The sequence below is a fragment of the Tamandua tetradactyla genome, chromosome 2 (assembly GCF_023851605.1).
Source record: "Tamandua tetradactyla isolate mTamTet1 chromosome 2, mTamTet1.pri, whole genome shotgun sequence".
Classification (NCBI taxonomy): domain Eukaryota; kingdom Metazoa; phylum Chordata; class Mammalia; order Pilosa; family Myrmecophagidae; genus Tamandua; species Tamandua tetradactyla.
Genome location: NC_135328.1, coordinates 1,377,705 through 1,398,051, shown reverse-complemented (window position 1 = coordinate 1,398,051; position 20,347 = coordinate 1,377,705). Strand labels below are relative to the sequence as shown.

General features: G+C 47.9%; 1 protein-coding gene across 2 annotated transcripts in view; it reads left to right on the top strand.

Moving 5' to 3' along the window:
* Positions 1–20,347, top strand: part of PHF2 (PHD finger protein 2) — a 156,036-nt gene that overhangs the window by 104,824 nt on the left and 30,865 nt on the right. For both annotated transcript variants that reach the window (XM_077138659.1, XM_077138661.1), the window contains exons 4-6: positions 10,259–10,419; positions 16,630–16,771; positions 19,858–20,044. In XM_077138659.1, coding sequence (XP_076994774.1) covers positions 10,259–10,419; positions 16,630–16,771; positions 19,858–20,044 — 490 coding nt within the window. The remainder of the gene's footprint in view (positions 1–10,258; positions 10,420–16,629; positions 16,772–19,857; positions 20,045–20,347) is intronic.

Here is a 20,347-nt window from a genome sequence, read left to right as displayed (position 1 = left end):
TCTGATCAAATGCCCAGACACCAGCAGAAAATAATGGATGACGCTCGGAAAATTGAAGATATGGCCCAGTCAAAGGAACAAACCAATAGTTCAAATGAGATACAGGAGCTGAGACAACTAATGCTGAATATACGAACAGAAATGGAAAAATTCTTCAAAAACCAAATCAATAAATTGAGGGAGGACATGAAGAAGACATGGGCTGAACAAAAAGAAGAAATAGAAAATCTGAAAAAACAAATCACAGAACGTATGGAGTGAAGGACAAAGAAGAAAAAATGGAACAAACAATGGATACCTACAATGGTAGATCTAAAGAGACAGAAGCTACAATTAGTGAACTGGAGGATGGAACATCTGAATTCCAAAAAGAAACAGAAACTATAGGGAAAAGAATGGAAAAACTTGAGCAGGGGATCAGGGAACTGAATGACAATATGAAGCGCACAAATATACGTGTTATGGGTGTCCCAGAAGGAGAAGAGAAGGGAAAAGGAGGAGAAAAACTAATGGAAGAAATTATCACTGAAAATTTCCCAACTCTTATGAAAGACCTAAATTTACAGATCCAAGAAGTGCAGCGCACCCCAAAGAGAATAGACCCAAATAGGCATTCTCCAAGACACTTACTAGTTAGAATGTCAGAGGTCAAAGAGAAAGAGAGGATCTTGAAAGCAGCAAGAGAAAAACAATCTGTCACATACAAGGGAAACCCAATAAGACTATGTGTAGATTTCTCAGCAGAAACCATGGAAGCTAGAAGACAGTGGGATGATATATTTAAATTACTAAAAGAGAAAAACTGCCAACCAAGACTCCTATATCCAGCAAAATTGTCCTTCAAAAATGAAGGAGAAATTAAAACATTTATAGACAAAAAGTCACTGAGAGAATTTGTGACCAAGAGACCAGCTCTGCAAGAAATACTAAAGGGAGCATTAGAGTCAGATACGAAAAGACAGAAGAGAGAGGTATGGAGTAAAGTGTAGAAAGAAGAAAAATCAGATATGATATATATAATACAAAAGCCAAAATGGTAGAGGAAAATATTATCCAAACAGTAATAATACTAAAAGTTAATGGACTGAATTTCCCAATCAAAAGACATAGAATGGCAGAATGGATTACGACCCAGCAATACCACTGCTAGGTATCTACTCAAGGGACTTAAGGGCAAAGACACAGACGGACATTTGCACACCAGTGTTTATAGCAGCATTATCTACAATTGCAAAGAGATGGAAACAGCCAAAATGTTCATCAACAGACGAGTGGCTAAACAAACTGTGGCATATACCTACGATGGAATATTATGCAGCTTTAAGACAGACTAAACTTATGAAGCATGTAATAACATGGATGGACCTAGAGAACATTATGCTGAGTGAGTCTAGCCCAAAACTAAAGGACAAATACTGTAAGGTCCCACTGATGTGAACCGACATTTGAGAATCAGCTTGGAATATATCATTGGTAACAGAGACCAGCAGGAGTTAAAAACAGGGTAAGATAATGGGTAATTGGAGCTGAAGGGATACAGACTGTGCAACAGGACTAGATACAAAAACTCAAAAATGGACAGCACAATAATACCTAAGTGTAATGTAACTATGTTGGAACACTGAATGAAGCTGCACCTGAAAAAAAAAAAAAAAAAAAAAGAATTCTATATCCAGCAAAATTGTCCTTCAAAAATGAGGGAGAAATTAAAACATTTTCAGACAAAAAATCACTGAGAGAATTTGTGACCAAGAGACCAGCTCTGCAAGAAATACTAAAGGGAGCACTAGAGACAGATACGAAAAGACAGAAGAGAGAGGTGTGGAGAAGAGTGTAGAAAGAAGGAAAATTAGATATGATATATAAAATACAAAAGGCAAAATGGAAGAGGAAAGTACTACCCAAACAGTAATAACACTAAATGTTAATGGATTGAACTCCCCAATCAAAAGACATAGACTGGCAGAATGGATTAAAAAACAGGATCCTTCTATATGCTGTCTACAGGAAACACATCTTAGAGCCAAAGATAAACATAGGTTGAAAGTGAAAGGTTGGGAAAAGATATTTCATGCAAATAACAACCAGAAAAGAGCAGGAGTCGCTATACTAATATCCAACAAATTAGACTTCAAATGTAAAATAGTTAAAAGAGACAAAGAAGGATACTATGTACTAATAAAAGGAACAATTAAACATGAAGACATAACAATCATAAATATTTATGCACCGAACCAGAATGCCCCAAAATACATGACGCAAACACTGCAAACACTGAAAAGGGAAATAGACACATCTACCATAATAGTTGGAGACTTCAATTCACCACTCTCATCAATGGACAGAACATCTAGACAGAGGATCAATAAAGAAACAGAGAATTTGAATATTACAATAAATGAGCTAGACTTAACAGACATTTATAGGACATTACACCCCACAAGAGCAGATGCACGTTTTTCTCAAGTGCTCATGGATCATTCTCAAAGATAGACCATATGCTGGGTCACAAAGCAAGTCTCAACAAATTTAAAAAGATTGAAATCATACAAAACACTTTCTCAGATCATAAGGGAATGAAGTTGGAAATCAGTAATAGGCAAAGTGCCAGAAAAGTCACAAATATGTGGAGGCTCAACAACATACTGTTAAACAACCAGTGGGTCAAGGTAGAAATTACAAGAGAAATCATTAAATATCTCGAGGCAAATGAAAATGAAAACACAACATATCAAAACTTATGGAATGCAGCAAAGGCAGTGCTAAGATGGAAATTTATTGCCCTAAATGCCTATATCAAAAAAAAAGAAGAAAGGGCAAAAATCGAGTAATTAACTGTCCACTTGGAAGAACTGGAGAAAAAAACAGCAAACTAACCCCAAAGCAAGTGAAAGGAAAGAATTAACAAAGTTTAGAGCAGAAATAAATGAAATTGAGAACATGAAAACAATTGAGAAAATCAATAAAACCAGAAGTTTGTTCTATGAGAAAATCAATAAGATTGAATGGCCCTTAGCAAGATTGACAAAAAGAAGAAAAGAGAGGATACAAATAAATAAGATCAGAAATGGAAGAGGAGACATAACCACTGACCCCACAGAAATAAAGGAGATAATAATAGGATACTATGAACAGCTTTATGCCAATAAATACAACAATGTAGATGAAATGGGCAACTTCCTAGAAAGGCATGAACAACCAACTTTGACTCAAGATGAAATAGATGACCTCAACAAACCAATCACAAGTAAAGAAATTGAATCAGTCATTAAAAAGCTTCCCAAAAAGAAAAGTCCAGGACCAGACAGCTTCACATGTGAATTCTACCAAACATTCCGGAAAGAATTAGTACCAATCCTGCTCAAACTTTTCAAAAAAATTGAAGTGGCGGGAAAGCTACCTAATTCATTCTATGAAGCTGTTCTAGTTTGCTAGCTGCTGGAATACAACACACCAGAGACGGATTGGCTTTTAATAAAAGGGGATTTATTTTGTTGGTTCTTCAGAGGAAAGGCAGCTAACTTTCCACTGAGGTTCTTTCTTGTGTGGAAGTCATAGGATGGTCTCTGATGGTCTAATCTCCAGGCCCCTGGGTTCCAACAACTTTCTCCGGGGTGACTTCTTTCTGCATCTCCAAAGGCCTGGGCTGAGCTGTGAGTGCTGAGATGAGGAATGCCGAGCTGCTTAGCTGTACTATGTTGTGATCTCTCATTTTAGCACCAGCCAAGTAAGTCAAACATCACTCATTGCAGCAGACACGCCTCCTAGCCGACTGCAGATGTAATTAGCAACAGATGAGGTTCACGTACCATTGGCTTATGTCCTCAGCAACAAGAGTAGGTATGTTCACCTGGCCAAGTTGACAACTGATTCTAACTAACACAGAAGCTAACATCACCCTCATACCCAAACCAGGCAAAGATATTACAAAAAACGGAAACTATAGACCAATCTCTCTAATGAATATAGATGCAAAAATCCTCAACAAAATTCTAGCAAATCGAATCCAGCAACACATTAAAAAAAATTATACATCATGACCAAGTAGGATTCATCCCAGGTATGCAAGGATGGTTCAACATAAGAAAATCAATTAATGTAATACACCATATCAACAAATCAAAGCAGAAAAATCACATGATCATCTCAATTGATGCAGAGAAGGCATTTGACAAAATTCGACATCCTTTCCTGTAGAAAACACTTCAAAGGTTAGGAATACAAGGGAATTTCCTTAAAATGATAAAGGGAATATATGAAAAACCCACAGCTAATATTGTCCTCAATGGGGAAAAATTGAAAACTTTCCCCTAAGATCAGGAACAAGACAGGGATGTCCACTATCACCACTGTTATTCAACATTGTGTTGGAAGTTCTAGCCAGAGCAATTAGACAAGAAAAAGAAATACAAGGCATCAAAATTGGAAAGGAAGAAGTAAAACTATCACTGTTTGCAGATGATATGATACTATATGTAGAAAACCCAGAAAAATCCACAGCAAAACTACTAGAGCTAATAAACGAGTACAGCAAAGTGGCAGGTTACAAGATCAACATTCAAAAATCTGTAGTGTTTCTATACACTAGTAATGAACAATCTGAGGGGGAGATCAACTAACAAATTCCATTTACAATTGCAACTAAAAAATAAAATACTTAGGAATAAATTTAACTAAAGAGACAAAAGACCTATGCAAAGAAAACTACGAGAAACTGTTAAAAAAAATCACAGAAGACCTAAATAGATGGAAGGGCATACCGTGTTCATGGATTGGAAGACTAAATATAGTTAAGATATCAATTCTACCTAAATTGATTTACAGATTCAATGCAATACCAATCAAAATCCCAGCAACTTACTTTTCAGAAATAGAAAAACCAATAAGCAAATTTATCTGGAAGGGCAGGGTGCCCCGAATTGCTAAAAATATCTTTTGAGGAAAAAAAACGAAGCTGGAGGTCTCACGCTGCCTGACTTTAAGGTATATTATGAAGCCACAGTGGTCAAAACAGCATGGTACTGGCATAAAGATAGATATATTGACCAATGGAATCGAATAGAGTGTTCAGATGTAGACCCTCTCATCTATGGATATTTGATCTTTGATAAGGCAGTCAGGCCAACTCACCTGGGACAGAGCAGTCTCTTCAATAAATGGTGCCTAGAGAACTGGATATTCATATGCAAAAGAATGAAAGAGGACCCGTATCTCACACCCTATACAAAAGTTAACTCAAAATGGATCAAAGATCTGAACATCAGGTCTAAGACCATATAACAGTTAGAGGAAAATGTAGGGAAATATCTTATAAATCTTATAATTGGAGGCAGTTTTATAGACCTTACACCTAAAGCAAGAGCACTGAAGAAATAAATAAATAAATGGGAGCTCCTCAAAATTAAACACTTTTGTGCATCAAAGAACTTCATCAAGAAAGTAAAAAGACAGCCTACACAATGGGAGACAATATTTGGAAACGACATATCAGATAAAGGTCTAGTATCCAGAATTTATAAAGAGATTGTTCAACTCAACAACAAAAGGACAGCCAATCCAATTACAAAATGGGAAAAATACTTGAACAGACAACTCTCAGAAGAGGAAATACAAATGGCCAAAAGGCACATGAAGAGATGTTCAATGTCCCTGGCCATTAGAGAAATGCAAATCAAAACCACAATGAGATATCATCTCACACCCACCAGAATGGCCATTATCAACAAAACAGAAAATGACAAGTGCTGGAGAGGATGTGGAGAAAGAGGCACACTTATCCACTGTTGGTGGGAATGTCAAATGGTGCAACCACTGTGGAAGGCAGTTTGGCGGTTCCTCAAAAAGCTGAATATAGAATTGCCATATGACCCAGCAATGCCATTGCTAGGTATCTACTCAGAGGACATAAGGGCAAAGACACAAACGGACATTTGCACACCAGTGTTTATAGCAGGATTATTTACAATTGCAAGGAGATGGAAACAGCCAAAATGTCCATCAACAGACGAGTGGCTAAACAAACTGTGGTATATACATACGATGGAATATTATGCAGCTTTAAGACAGAATAAACTTATGAAGTATGTAACAACATGGATGGACCTAGAGAACATTATGCTGAGTGAGACTAGTGAAAAACTAAAGGACAAATACTCAATGGTCTCATTGATATGAACTGACATTAGTGAATAAACTTGGAATATTTTGTTCATAACAAAGACCATCAGGAGATAGAAATTGGGTAAGATATTGGGTAATTGGCCCTGAAGGGATACACACTGTGCAACAGGACTGGATACAAAAACTCAGAAATGGACAGCACAATACTACCCGACTGTAATACAATTATGTTAAAACACTGAATGAGGCTGCATGTGAGAATGACAGAGGGAGGAAGACTAAGGACATAAATGAAATCAGAAAGAAAGATAGATGTAAAGATTGAGATGGTATAATCTAGAAATACCTGGAGTGTGTAATAATAGTGAAATGTACAAGGTACAAATTTAAAAATGTTTTTGCATGAGGAAGAACAAAGGAATGGCATTATTGCAGGGTACTGAAAATAGATGGTAATTAATATTTTAAAATGTCACCTTCTGTGAGACTAAAGCAAAAAATGTTTATTAGTTACAAAATTTGTATTTTGACTAGTGCCATAAGTACTTGGAATCTCAGGTAGGACATGAGATTTTGCTGGTTTGTCCAGAGTGATGCCCCGATGAATCCCAGAGTGATTGAATCAGTGAGTGGAAAAGTATCTGCAAAGCCCCCTTCAGGGAGTGGTGAGAATGGGGAGAAATTCAACTTCCCCAAGTTAAATTCTTGATATTCTCACAAGCAGTGTGGATAACCAAAGCTATAGGCAGAGCCCCCAGTCTTGGGGTTTGTTCATATGAAACTTAACCCCGCAAAGGATAGGTCAAGTCTACTTAAAATTTAGGCCTAAGAATCACCCCCAAGAGAGCCTCTTTTGTTGCTCAGATGTGGCCTCTCTCTCCAGCCAACACAACGAGCAGTCTCACCACCCTACCCCTCTCTACGTGGGACATGACTCCCAGGGGTGTGGACCTTCCTGGCAACATGGGACAGAGATCTTGGAATGAGCAGAGACTCAGCATCAAGGGATTAAGAAAAACCCTAAAATGAGCTGAGAGTTAGCATCAAGGGATTGAGAAAACCTTCTCGACCAAAGGGGGGAAGAGGGAAACGAGACAAAGTGTCAGTGGCTGAGAGATTCCAAACAGAGTCGAGAGGTTATCCTGGAGGTTATTCTTATGCATCAAGTAGATATCATCTTGTTATTCTAGATGTAATGGAGAGGCTGGAGGAAACTTCCTGAAAATGTAGAGCTGTGTTCCAGTAACCATGTTTCTTGAGGATGACTGAATAATGATATAGCTGTCACAATGTGACTGTGTGATTGTGAAAACCTTGTGTCTGATGCTCCTTTTATCTACCTTGTCAACAAAGGAGCAGAACATATGGAATAAAAATAAATAATAGGGGGAACAAATGCTAAAATAAATTTAGTTTAAATGCTAGTGATCAATGAAAGCGAGGGGTAAGGGGTATGGTAGGTATAATCTTTTTTTTTTTCTTTCCTGTGTTCGTTTTCTTTTTCTATTGTCTTTTTATTTCTTTTTCTGAATTAATGCAAATGTTCTAAGAAATGATGAATATGCAACTAAGTGATGATATTGTGAATTACTGATTATGTATGTTGTTTTATTTTGTTTCTTTATTTTTTTAATTAATTAATAAATAAATAAATAAAAGAAAGGAATCACCCCAGGGAAAGTTGTTGGAACCCAGGGGCCTGTTGAGAAGGCCAGCAGAGACCATCCTGTGCCTTCCCATGTAAGAAAGAACCTCAATGAAAAATTAGCTGGCTTTCCTCTGAAGAACTAATGAAATAAATCCCCTTTTATTGAAAGCCAATCCATCTCTGGTGCATTGCATTCTGGCAGCTTTGGCAGACTAAAACAACATGGAAGCCATTGCTTGTGAAGTCATTTGCGTGCTGTAGCTGCAAAAGATGCAACATTTAACTCATTGCTATATATGAGTCCAGATTTTCTTCCTGGACCGTATGATTTGGACTTTGCTGTCTTTACCAGGATCATAATAGTGAAATCATAGTATCCCTGTCCTTTTGTGTCTGGTTTATTTCACTCAGCATTATGTCCTCAAAGATCATCCATCTTGTCATGTGCTTTAGGACATCATTTTGTCTTACTCTTGCATAATATTCCATTGTATGTATTTACCACATTTTGTTAATCCACTTGTCTGTTGATGAACATTCAGTTTGTTTCCATCTTCTGGCGATTGTGAATAATGCTGCGTGCAAATGTCTGTTCATGTCGCTGCTTTCAGCTCTTCTGGGTATATACTGAATAGTGCTATTGCCAGGTCTTAAGACAACTCAATATTTAGTTTTCTGAGGAATCACCAATCTGTCTTCCATAGTGGCTGCACCGTTATGCATTCCCACCAGTAGTGCCTAAGTCTCCCAATTTCTCCACATCCTCTCCAACATTTGTAGTCTCCTGTTTGTTTAATAGCAGTCATTCTTACGGGTGTGAGGTGGTATCTCATTGCAGTCTTGATCTGCATTTCCCTTATAGCCAGTGAAAATGAGCATCTCTTCATGTGCTTTTGAGCCATCTGTGTTTGCTCTTCAGAAAAATGTCTTTTCATATCTTTAGCCCATTTTATAATTGGGTTGTTTATTCTTTTGCTGTTGAGTTGTATGATTTCTTTTTATGCACAGATATCAGACCCTCATTGGATCTGTGGTTTCCAAACATTTCTTCCCATCGGGTCAGCTCCTCTTCACCTTTCGGACAAACTGCTTTGAGATACAGAAGCTTTTAATTCTGAGGAGTTCCCACTTATGTATTTTTGTTGTTGTTGTTCTTGTGCTTTGGGTGTAACGTTCAAGAAGCTACTGCTTATTACTAGGTCTTGAAGCTGTTTCCCTACATTTTCTCGTAGGAGTTTCATGGTGCTAGATCTTATAGTTAGGTGTTTGATCCACTTTGAGTTCGTTGTCGTGTAGGGTGTGAGGTGGGGGTCCTCCCTCGCTCTCCTGCCTCCTGCACGCTGCCTTTCTCTTGATTTGACGCTCCCCCAAGTGCTTCTTGGTGGTTGTCCAAGGCTTCTGTGGGGCTGGAGCCCGAGGCGCTCACCGCACCATCTCCATCAGCTCAGGGGTCTCTAAGGGTCTCCAATTTACCCTTAACACCCTCCTACCGTGTGGTCAAAACAAGTGAACACTCAGTCTTTGTCTTAACTGACCTCTTGGCAAAACGTGACCCTGCGGCTCCCTAGGCCTTGCCATCCTCGCCATCCTCGAGCGCGGGGGCTGTCTCCGCGGTCCTGCCTGTGGCCCTTGCACGCCCCCAGAGCCCACGTCCCATCCCCTCGGCACACGCTGTGACCGTTCCCACCTGTCCCTCAGCCTCTCTTTGCAGCCTCTAGTTCTTGTAGCTTCTGACCTATGTGTCCATCTGGCCTTGAGGACCTGGCGTGGGTCAGGTGAAATGGGGCCCACCACAGCCTTTGCTTCCCAGCTCAGCTCTGTCCTCAGCCCTCTCCGTGGCCCAGCCCCTTGGCTGCTCCCACAACATACTCATCCATCCTTTGCCCCTTGTCTTCTTTCACCCCCGTCTGATATCGTCGAGACTCATCCGTCTCACCTCTAGAAGGTTTCCTGAACCCACTTCTCCTCCACCACCCCTCCTCGTCTGGCACCTGCAAGGTGAACGGCCTTCTCAGTGGTCTCCTGTCTCTTCTCTGACCCCCAATCCCTTCTCCATGGGGCAGCCTGGCGGAATGCCAGGGAGACGTGTCCCTGCCCTGCTTCAGCTGCCCGCAGCTGCCCGGTGCTCCAGGTGTGCAATGTGCACCCTGCTCATGGTGACCAGCCCTCTGGGTCTCTGGAACCTCTGTCCTCCCCACCCCCTCCGCCCTCCCCACCCCCACCCTCCATCTTCCCCACCCCCTCCACCCTCTCCAGTCCCCCACCATCCTCCCCACCCCTGCCCTCTATTGTCCCCACCCCTGTCCACCATGCTTGGGCCCCCCCCACACCCCTTGGCCCCAAGCCCCCCGATCCCTGCATTTCTCAGACTAGCCATATGCTCCCACCAGAAGACCCTCACATGCCCCTCCTGCTCAGGCTCCCCTCGTCTGGACGTGGCACCCGCCCTGTCCCTCCTCTAACCTGCACCCCCCTCCCACTCCCCTGCAGCGCGGAGGACGTCGTGGTCCGGGTGCCGGGCAACCAGCTCACCCTGGGCTACCTGGAGGAGCACGGCTTCGCAGAGCCCATCCTCGTCCCCAAGAAAGACGGGCTGGGCCTGGCCGTCCCAGCCCCTACCTTCTACGTCAGCGACGTGGAGAACTACGTGGGTAAGTGCTGCCTCGGCTCCAGGCCAGGGGTGCCAGGGCGCAGGGCGGGCACCACAGTGAGAGCCCCAGCTGTCCCAAGGCCCCACTGCTCCCAGGTTGGGGCAGGCCGTGCACACACGGGCGGGCTGTGTACACGCGGGGTGGGCTGTGCACACATGGGGCAGGCTGTGCTCATGTGGGGCGGACCATGCACTCCAGGGTGGGCTGTGCACACGTGGGGCGGGCCGTGCACATGCGGGGCAGGCTGTGCACATGTGGGGTGGGGCGGGCCGTGCACATGCGGGGCAGGCTGTGCACATGTGGGCGGGCCGTGCTCTCACTGGGCAAGCCGTGCTCTCATGGGGTGGGCCGTGGTCTCACAAGGCGGGCCATGCGCACATGGGATGGGCCACGCACTCCGGGGCAGGCCGTGCGCACAGTATCAGGGCACGCAGCCAGCCGTGACCAGGTGCCACCCGCCGTCAGCATGGCACTCGGCCATGCTCGGGCCTGGTAGAGTCAGACCTGGATCCGGCGGGATGCTGACCAGCCTCTTCCCCTGCAGGCCCTCTGGCTGCACCCTGGGTCTGGTCTGGGGGATCCCTTGATTCTGCCGCTGTAATGCCCACCGCGGTTGGGTGCACCCCCACCCTATCAGGCCAGGGAGGCCAGGCGTGGGCCCCCTCCCCGAGGCTGGTGCCCTGGCCTGGTGGCCGCAGCTGGCCAGTTCAAAAAGCCCCGGGCCCCCCTCCTCCCGAGCAGACCCACGCCAGGCTCCGCCTGGGCTCCACAGCAGGGCGCTGCTGGCAGCTCCCCATCTTGTGCCCCATTTCCAACTGCCAGTGCTTTGGCCACACGCAGAGCATTACTGGGGTGTGTTTGGGGATGGTCAGTGAGGCAGTCTGTCTCGGCGAGGCCGGCAGGCCCCCTTGGGCAGACGGTCTGGGCTCATAGGGGCCACCAACCCGGCCCGGGGAGAGAATGCTTAGGACAGCCCTGGGCCCTGCACACTGGCCGGTTGCTTCACCCGTCCAAGCTTGACCCTCCTTGTCGGTCAGCCCCACGGCAGGGAAGGGCCGGGGCCATGTCCTAGTCTAGCTAAGCTGCAGGGCAAACAGTAGGCACTCAGCCCAGCAGCTGTCCATGCTTCTGAGACCCATGGCTGTCCCCTGCCCAGCGGACGCCACTACCACTTATGGGGAGCTACTTGTCTGCTCTCCAGAGCAGCCCTGGAGCGGCGCAGGCCTGGGTGGTCAGTCTGGGGTGCGGGGAGAGCAATGGGGTCCAGGCATCTCGGGGCGAAGTTTGAGGCCTGTTGTGGGAGGGGAGGCCATGCTGGGTGGGGATGCCATCAGGAGGGCCGGTGCTGGCTCGTATAGGAGGAGGGAGTGAGGCAGCCCCTGCTCTGGTTGGTGATGCGGCCATGCCCACCAAACAAGCCGGGAGGGGCCCAGCCTTGGTGCGACTGGGCAGTATCCAGTGCCACCCGCGCGGACGTGGCCACGGGCGCCCTTGCTGTCCCCCCTCTGTCGCGGCAGTCCCACACTGGCCTTGCTGGGTTGGGGTCCCCGAGGTGGGTGATAGCAGGCCCACCCCAGGCCGGGCACCCAGGGTCTTCTCTCCTGCTAAGACTCATTTTGTTAAGGCCCCCGCCAGGCCCGGCTCCGCCCGGCACCGTCAGCCATGGGGCTGCTGTTCACAGGAGCTTAGGAGGCTGTTCTAGTTTGCTAGCTGCTGGAATGCAATATACCAGAAACGGAACGGCTTTTAAAAGGGGAATTTAATGAGTTGCTAGTTTATAGTTCTAAGGCCGAGAAAATGTCCCTTTAGACTTAAAACAAGTCTAAAGAAATGTCCAATCAAAGGCATCTAGGGAAAGATACCTTGGTTCAAGAAGGCCGATGAAGTTCAAGTTTTCTCTCTCAAGTGAGAAGGCACATGGCAAACACAGTCAGGGCTTCTCTCTCAGCTGGAAGGGCACATGGCGAACACGGCATCATCTGCTAGCTTTCTCTCCTGGCTTCCTATTTCATGAAGCTCCCCGGGAGGCGTCTTCCTTCATCTCCAACGGTCACTGGTTGGTGGACTCTCTGTTTTGTGGTGCTGCAGCATTCTCTGCTCTCTCTGAGTCTCTCTGAATCTCTCATTCTCCAAAATATTTCCTCTTTTATAGGACTCCAATAAACCAATCAAGACCCACTCAAATGGGTGGAGACATGTCATCCCCTAATCCAGTTTAACAACCATTCTTGACTAAATCACATCAACCAGGGAGATGATCTCATTATAGTTTCAAACATACAGTATTGAATAGAGACTATTCTACCTTTAAGAAATGGGATTTATATTAAAACATGGCTTTTCTTAGGGGGCATACTTCCTTTCAAACCAGCACATTCCACCCTCTGGCCCCTAAAAAGACATGTTTTTCCCATATACAAAATACATTAATTTCATAACAATATCAGAAACCTTAAACCTTTCAATAGCAATACAGTGAAGTACAAAATTAAAGACAGTATAAAATCTCATCAAGTCAGTTACGGGCATGGTCCGTCCTAAGGCAAAATTCTCTCCATTTGCTGTGGACCTTTGAAAACTCATAACAAGTTATTTGCTGCCAACATATAAAGGAGGAACATTCATAGGATACATATACACATTTCCATAGGGAGGAAGGAACACAGGGGTCACCGGACCCATACAGTTTCGAAAACCTGCAGGGCAAAGTCCATTAGATTTCAAAGTCTGAGAGTCATTTATCCTCAGGGCTTTAGAAAGTGGCAGTCCCACCCTTTCCAAATGCCTATGCCATCCTCTCTCTGAATGCAACCTTGGGAAACATTGGGGAGACCACCTTTTTCTCGGCTCCACCCTCTCCAAGCATTGGGGCTGCACCCGGGCTCTCTGCCATCTCCAGGGCACACGCTCAACCCCTCCATGTGGTGGCAGCCAGGCTCTCCCCAAACCCCAAGGAATGTGCTTCACCTTCTCCAAGGCCTGAGGCGGCATGACTCTTCCACTGCAACGAGGTGGAAGGCCCATTCTCTGCCTTTGGGGCAAACTCACCCTCTCCATGGGCTTGGGTGGGTCCGCTCTCCTGGCCCGAGGCTTCTTGACTTCAGACCTCAGCCTCCATGGTTTTGCCTCTGAAGTTATTTTTCCTCCAATGTGTCCCTTCTCTGAACCCCTCAGTCCAGACTGGCAGCCGCTCTGTTTATACAGGTCCCACAGCACTCTCGTTGGCTTTCTATGCAGTAGCCTTGGATCATGCCCATCAGACATAAGGAGTTTCCACAAATCTTTCCTGGATAACTCCATGTCCGATCCTGACTTTCTCTGAAATGGCTGGCTGGTTCCACATTTGGTGAAATCCACCCTATACTCTGTAGTCTCCCTTTCTGTAGGCCCAGAATTTTCCAGGACCTCAATTTCTGGTTTCTTTTTACTCAAGAATTCAGTTTTCAGCTTATCTCTTTCCTGTCGCATTTCACTATAAGCTGTAAGGAGAAACCAGACTGCACTTTCGACATTTAGTTTGGAGATCTCTTCTGCTAAATATCCAAGTTCATGGCTTTTAAAATCTGCCTTCCAGCCAAAGCCACTAGTCAATTTTGCCAGATTATCTGCCATTTTAAAACAAGGCTCACTTTCCTTCCAGTTTTCAATAACACGTGTCTCATTTCTGTCTAGGGCCTCATCAGAGGTATCTTTAGAGTCCACATTTCTACCAACAGTCTCTCCAAAGCATTCTAGGCCTTCTCTATCAAGCTTTCCACAACTCTTCCAGAATCTTCCCTTTATCCATTTAAAAAGCCGTTCCAACATGTTTGGTATTTGCAAACTGCAGCAGCAGCACCCCACTCTCGGTACCAAAATCTGTTCTAGTTTGCTAGCTGCTGGAATGCAATATACCAGAAAAGGAACGGCTTTTAAAAGGGGAATTTAATGAGTTGCTAGTTTATAATTCTAAGGCCGAGAAAATGTCCCAATTAAAACAAGTCTAAAGAAACATGGCTTTTCTTAGGGGGCATACGTCCTTTCAAACCAGCACAGAGGCACTGGCGGTTTCCTGGGCTCGTCGCTATGTGAGCTGGTGCTGCCTGGTCACAGCCCCCGGAGGACGCAGCCTGGGGGCTCATGCTCCGCCGGCTGGTGGGCCTGCCCCACCTCCACCACGCCAGCCCATGGTAGAGGCAGGGAGCTTCTTTGTTTAAAAAAATGTTTTTTATTGTTAAATAGAAGATATATACAAAGAAATGAGAAAAAACAATGATTTTCAAAGTACACCTCAATAAGTAGTTACAGAACAGATCCCAGAGTTTGTCATGGGCGACCATTCCACCATCTCAGAATTTTCCCTCTAACTGCTCCAAAACCCTGGAGGCTAGAAGAAATATTTGTGTGTGTGTGTATGTGAAAAATAACATACAGCAAAGCAACAGATTTCAAAGCACATCACAACAATTAGTTATAGAACAAATTTCAGAGTTTCATATGGGTTACAATTCCACAATTTTAGGTTTTTTCTAAATTGTGCTCTGAGATACCGGAGACCAACAGAAATATCAATATAAAGATTCAGCATTCATACTCATTTGTTAAATCCTATCTTCTCTGTGTAACTCCACCATCACCTTTGATCTTTCCATTCCTCTCTTTAGGGGTATTTGGGCTATGGAAATTCTAAATTTTTCATGTTGGAAGGGTCTGTCACTAATATGGGGTAGGGGATGGAACCATCTGACGTTCTGGAGAGGCTGGGCCCTCTAGATTTCAGGACTTATCTCAATCAGGGACCCATCTAGCGTCTTAGCCAGAGAGGGAACAGCTTGAGGTTTTTAACTTTCTTATACCTTTCCTTTTCCTCTAAACTTTAGTTTTCATTAGGGAACAAACATACAGGAGAGAAAGAAGTGGTGAGCCCCTTTGCACCAGCACAAGGGGTTGGGCCCACCAGCTCCCTGCCATTATGTTCTTCTGCCCTGAATATTTTAAAGGAACTCTCTAGTACATACATCATTTCACCCATAAAAAATCCAGTACATATCTGTAGCAGACAGTTTAAAAAAAAGTAATCACAATTCCATTATCACACTCTGTGACATTACCAATAATTTTGTCATGTCATATGAGACCCAGTGTAATTTTTCCTGGTTGCCTCAAAGAATATCTTTTGTGCATTTGGTGGTTTGAATTAGAGCCCAAACAAGAGCACACTGCATTTGTTTTTTTCTTTTTATCTCTCTCAAGTCTCTTTTACTCATGTAACAGTAGTTTTGAAACATTTTTTAGAGCAGTTTTAGGTTTACAGCAAACTTGCCCAGAAAGAGCACAGAGGTCTCCAGCCCCTGCTCTCCTCCTCCCAGCGATGAAACGTGTGTCCCTGTCCTGGCCTTGTGTTAGTGAGGCACCTTCGTCACAGCGGTGGCCCAGCGCTGAGAGCCGTGGGCCCGAAGCCCCGGGTTGCAGGCGGCCTCGCTCTGTACGGTTCTGTGGGTGTTACCGGCCCCCCATGGTGTTTCAAGGCAGTGTCATTCCACTGCCTTGTGCTCCCCGGAACCCTGGGGCAGCTGGCCTACTCAGCACACCCTGCTGCCCTCTCTCCCTGCATCGACCTGCTGGGAAGGCGGGACCGTTGCACCTCCAGAGCTTGCCACACTCGGCTCAGAGGGCAGTGTCCGACGGGGGCAGCGGCCCGAGCATGCTCACCTGTTGCAGGCATAACCCCGCCCTGGGCGGGGGCTTCCTCGTCAGGGGCCTCGGGCTGTGTGCTGGGCACTGGGGCAGGTGGCCGGGGTGGGTGCACAGAGCCCCCCAGCCCTTCCCACACGGGGCTGGCCACGCCGGGCCCCTGGCCATGGGAGCGCGTGCAGCTGTGCACCTCCTTCCCGTGGGACGAGCTCTCCCGCTTCGCTGTGCCCTGGGCTTCCTGTCCTCTGCGGTCTGGACCCTGAGCGTTCCCTTCCTTGCTAGTTCACCCATTTTCAGAACAAGTCGATGCCCTAGAAATGCAGGGTTTTCCTTATTTGAAAACTTTGAAGTGTGCGTGGTGAGCACTGTCGGGGCTCCGTGACCCCAAGAAGGCCTGTGCTGAGCTGCAGCTCGCGGAGCCGGGCTTCCTGGGCCCTGGTTCGCTGACGGGGGCCGCGCGGGGCCGGTCTCGGAGCTGTGGGGCGCGGGGGTCGCAGCTCCCCCAGGCCCATGGCTCACGGCCTGCGGCTCCCCCAGGCCCGGAGCGCAGCGTGGACGTGACGGACGTGAGCAAGCAGAAGGACTGTAAGATGAAGCTCAAGGAGTTCGTGGACTACTACTACAGCACCAACCGCAAGCGGGTGCTCAACGTCACCAACCTCGAGTTCTCCGACACCAGGTGAGCGTGGGGGAGGGGCGGGGAGAGGAGGTGGGGGAGGGGAGGGTGGGGGAGAGGGGAGGGGCCGGGGAGAGGGGTGGGGGAGGGGCACACACTCACAGAGACACTGCCTTACTAACATATTCATAGTCACTGACATTCATTTACATGCTGACACTCACCAACACATCCAGACACGCTGACTCACTGAGACATTGACTCACCAACACACACTCACCAACACACTCATTCATGGACACATGTCCAGGCACATCCTCTGATACTTACCAGCACGTTCGTACTCACCGACATATTCATTCACAGACACAAACACCCATGGCACGTACTGACACTTTCACTAACACACAGCATTCCTACAATCGCACACTCACTGACACCAACACATGCTCCCATGGCACTCATGGACACACAGGCACACAAATACACTCATGAACACACGCACTTATGAGCACACTCACACACCCACATGGGACATTCAGTGACACACTTGCATGCTCACGTCACCCCTGCTGACACACCGACACCTTCACACACTTATAAGGACATTGACACGCACACAGTCACATTTACACATGCCCAAAGGCGTACATGCTCCCACACATCCATGTCACATTGACACACAAATGCCTAGGTTTGCACACTTACATCCTTGCTCACATCCAGATGCATGTTTATGTGCTCTCACACTTACACACACACAGACCTAAGCACGCTGGCACTTGTGGTCCTAATTTATGCCTTTAAAAAGTGGGCGCTGCACCAGCGTCTGTGCAGTCGGGCTCTCGCCCCTGCCAGGCCGCCACTTTGCTCACTGGAGGTCAGGCTGGGTGGTCTCCTGCCTTAAGCCCCTCTTGTTAGCCCTGATTAACTCTGAAAAGAAAGGGTTTCTGCTTGGTGTCGCACCACGGTCCCTGCTGTTTGTGAGCATGTGGCCATCTGTGTCAAAGGTCAAGTCAGATGACAGGGTCCTGCCCTGATGGGAACAGGCCTGGCTGCTCCCTGGAGCCATGTCCTTTGTGCCTCTTGGGGACACTGCCTGCGTCGTGGCTCACCTCCGGCCCCCCGCTGCCTGCCCCAGCTCCTGGCCCCTCTTGCCCCAGCTCCCTCCTGCCCTACCACTCCGCTGGCCCCTTGGAAAGACCAGAGGCACGATTCACCATGTGTTGTGAGGGCTGGTAGAGATCCATCTTGTCTGTTCCCCAAAACACGTGATGTAACAAAGCAGCTGAGGGCAAAAGGGCCTGTGGGAAAGAATAAGAGAGCTGTCAGACCCACAGGGAGCCCCGCGAGGTACTGGACTGGACACCGGATTTTGTTTGAGCATCCTGGCAGTGAAAGCGTTAAGGGAAGTGGGGTGAACGGTGTCTGATGAGAGCAGACCTGCCCGATGTTGCTGAGATGGGTCTTCTCCCAGGCTGAGCTCTGAGGTTGTGTGGCTTTGATACCAAAGAGCAGCCTGGTCATGTCACTGGGAACTTTATTTGCTGCCTTGTCCAGGAGGGGCCTTCACAGATGCCCGATTAAAGGCGCTGGGGGTGGGTGGTTTTCTGCCCAGTGTTTCCCTTTGGGCCCCTCAGAGTCCCCCCGTGGCTGGTAGGAAACCTCACAAGGCCATCTGGGTCCCCAGCGTCGTGGGAGTGCCGTGCACAGCGTTTGTTTCACACTTGCACACTAACAGCCCCTTTGCGCAGCAGGTGCCAGGGTCTGTGGGAACGCTCAGGGCTCGGCCTGCCCTGCCTGCTTCATTGGAGCCACCCCTCCCTACCACACCGGGAGTGCTGGGGCCTGGCAGGATGCCACAGGCATTGCCGCCTCCGGGGACATCTGCAGGGACTGGCCTGGCCCCCAAACCAGGTGCGGCCATGCTGCCACTCAAGGGTGACTCCATGCTCAGCCCCTGCGGCTGCCCCCAGCTCCTGCTTGCACGGCAGTGGGCCCAGCCCAGGGGCTGTAGTGTGATCACCCAGGCGGTCCATGGCCCTTCCAGGTGGAGGAGGGTGTGGGAGCAGCACCTACCACAGGAGAACAGGCTGGCTTTGGCCTCAGGCAAGTGGTGCAGGCAGGGACTCAGATTGAGGAAAGAGGGCAGCTGAGGGCTCATGTTGGGGGGCTTCCCCCCTCCAGAAGGGTCTAGGGTGAGAGGATCCAGGCTGAGGGCTGGGGTACAAGGGTGCCAGGCTGGCAGGGCAGTCGCACTCCCTTCTCTTCCACGGGCCTTGGGGGGTTCTGGGATGGCTGAGAGGCAGGAGGGCTGTGAGGCCACGGGGCAGGGGGAGTGGGCTCCTGGGAGAGGCAGAGGACACCGGACCAACCGCAGAGGCTGCATGAACAGGGCCTCCGAGGCCACTGGGTGTGCCAGGCCTGGCCTTTGAGTTCCCACCCTCTCGCCCGAGCTGCCGTGGCTTTTCACCAATGATGGTGGCAGTTTCCAGTGGGGAGCTGGGACGTGCTGGCGTCCACGCCGAGACCTGACTCTCAGTGGTGTGAGCTGAACTCTGCACAGTGTTGCTGAGTCGGACGTTTCTGCTGCAGTATTTTGCATTTTACCCCAGACAGTGGCATTTAATTGAGACAAAGGCCCCCTTTACCTTGGCCACCCTCCCTGGACGTGGTGAGTGGAGGGGGCAGGAGTCTCGGCCGCCTGGCCATGTGCTGTGCAGAGCAGCAGCTTTAGTTCTGGAGGTGCCGGGAGGGGCCTGTGTTGTGCATGAGAGGCGATATTCTCTTGCCCCAGCACACTCGTGCGGGCTGGCCTGGAAAGGCTGCTTCTGGTTCTCCAAGAAGGGCTGTGTTCACTCTGGGCAGCTTTCTTTTCCTCTTCCAAGCCCAGGGCCAGGCTCTCCAGCCTTCTCCTCACCTGCCTTCTGTGCTTGGGAACCAGTGGCCAAAGCACTGTGGTCTGGCTCACTCCTGCGCTCTCAGAACCTCATTCTCCTCATCTGTGAAGTGGGAGCTGTGGCCCCTGCTTCCCAGGCAGTGGAGTCAATGCAGGAGTATTTTGCAGAGCACCTTTCATGTCCCAGGGCTTCCGAAACAGTGGTAACAGTCCTGTCACCACTGACCATTGTCCCTCTCCCCACCACCAGAATGTCCAGCTTCGTGGAACCCCCTGACATTGTGAAAAAACTGTCTTGGGTAGAAAACTACTGGCCTGACGATGCTTTGCTGGCTAAACCCAAAGTGACCAAGTACTGCCTGATCTGCGTGAAGGACAGCTACACCGACTTCCACATTGACTCGGGGGGTGCCTCTGCCTGGCACCACGTGCTGAAGGTGAGCCCTGGCCTCAGACACCTGCCCGGCCCTTGGCAACCCACAGGCCCACCCCAGGGTGGCCCGGAGTCCCTGCGAAGACGAGCTGTGGGTCCCTTAGACAAATTGCTACTCCACAGGAGGGACGGGTGGGACCCCGGGCTCTGGGTGGGTGGGGAGTCCTTTGTGGGAGGCGTGGGGGGTGCCACCTGGCTGGAGAAGCACACACCATGTTTCCTTCATCTTGTAAGATGGGGGTCTCCGAGATGGCCTGGCGGAACCCACTGGAGTAAGGGCCCAGTGCCCGGTGCTGGCTGGTGCATC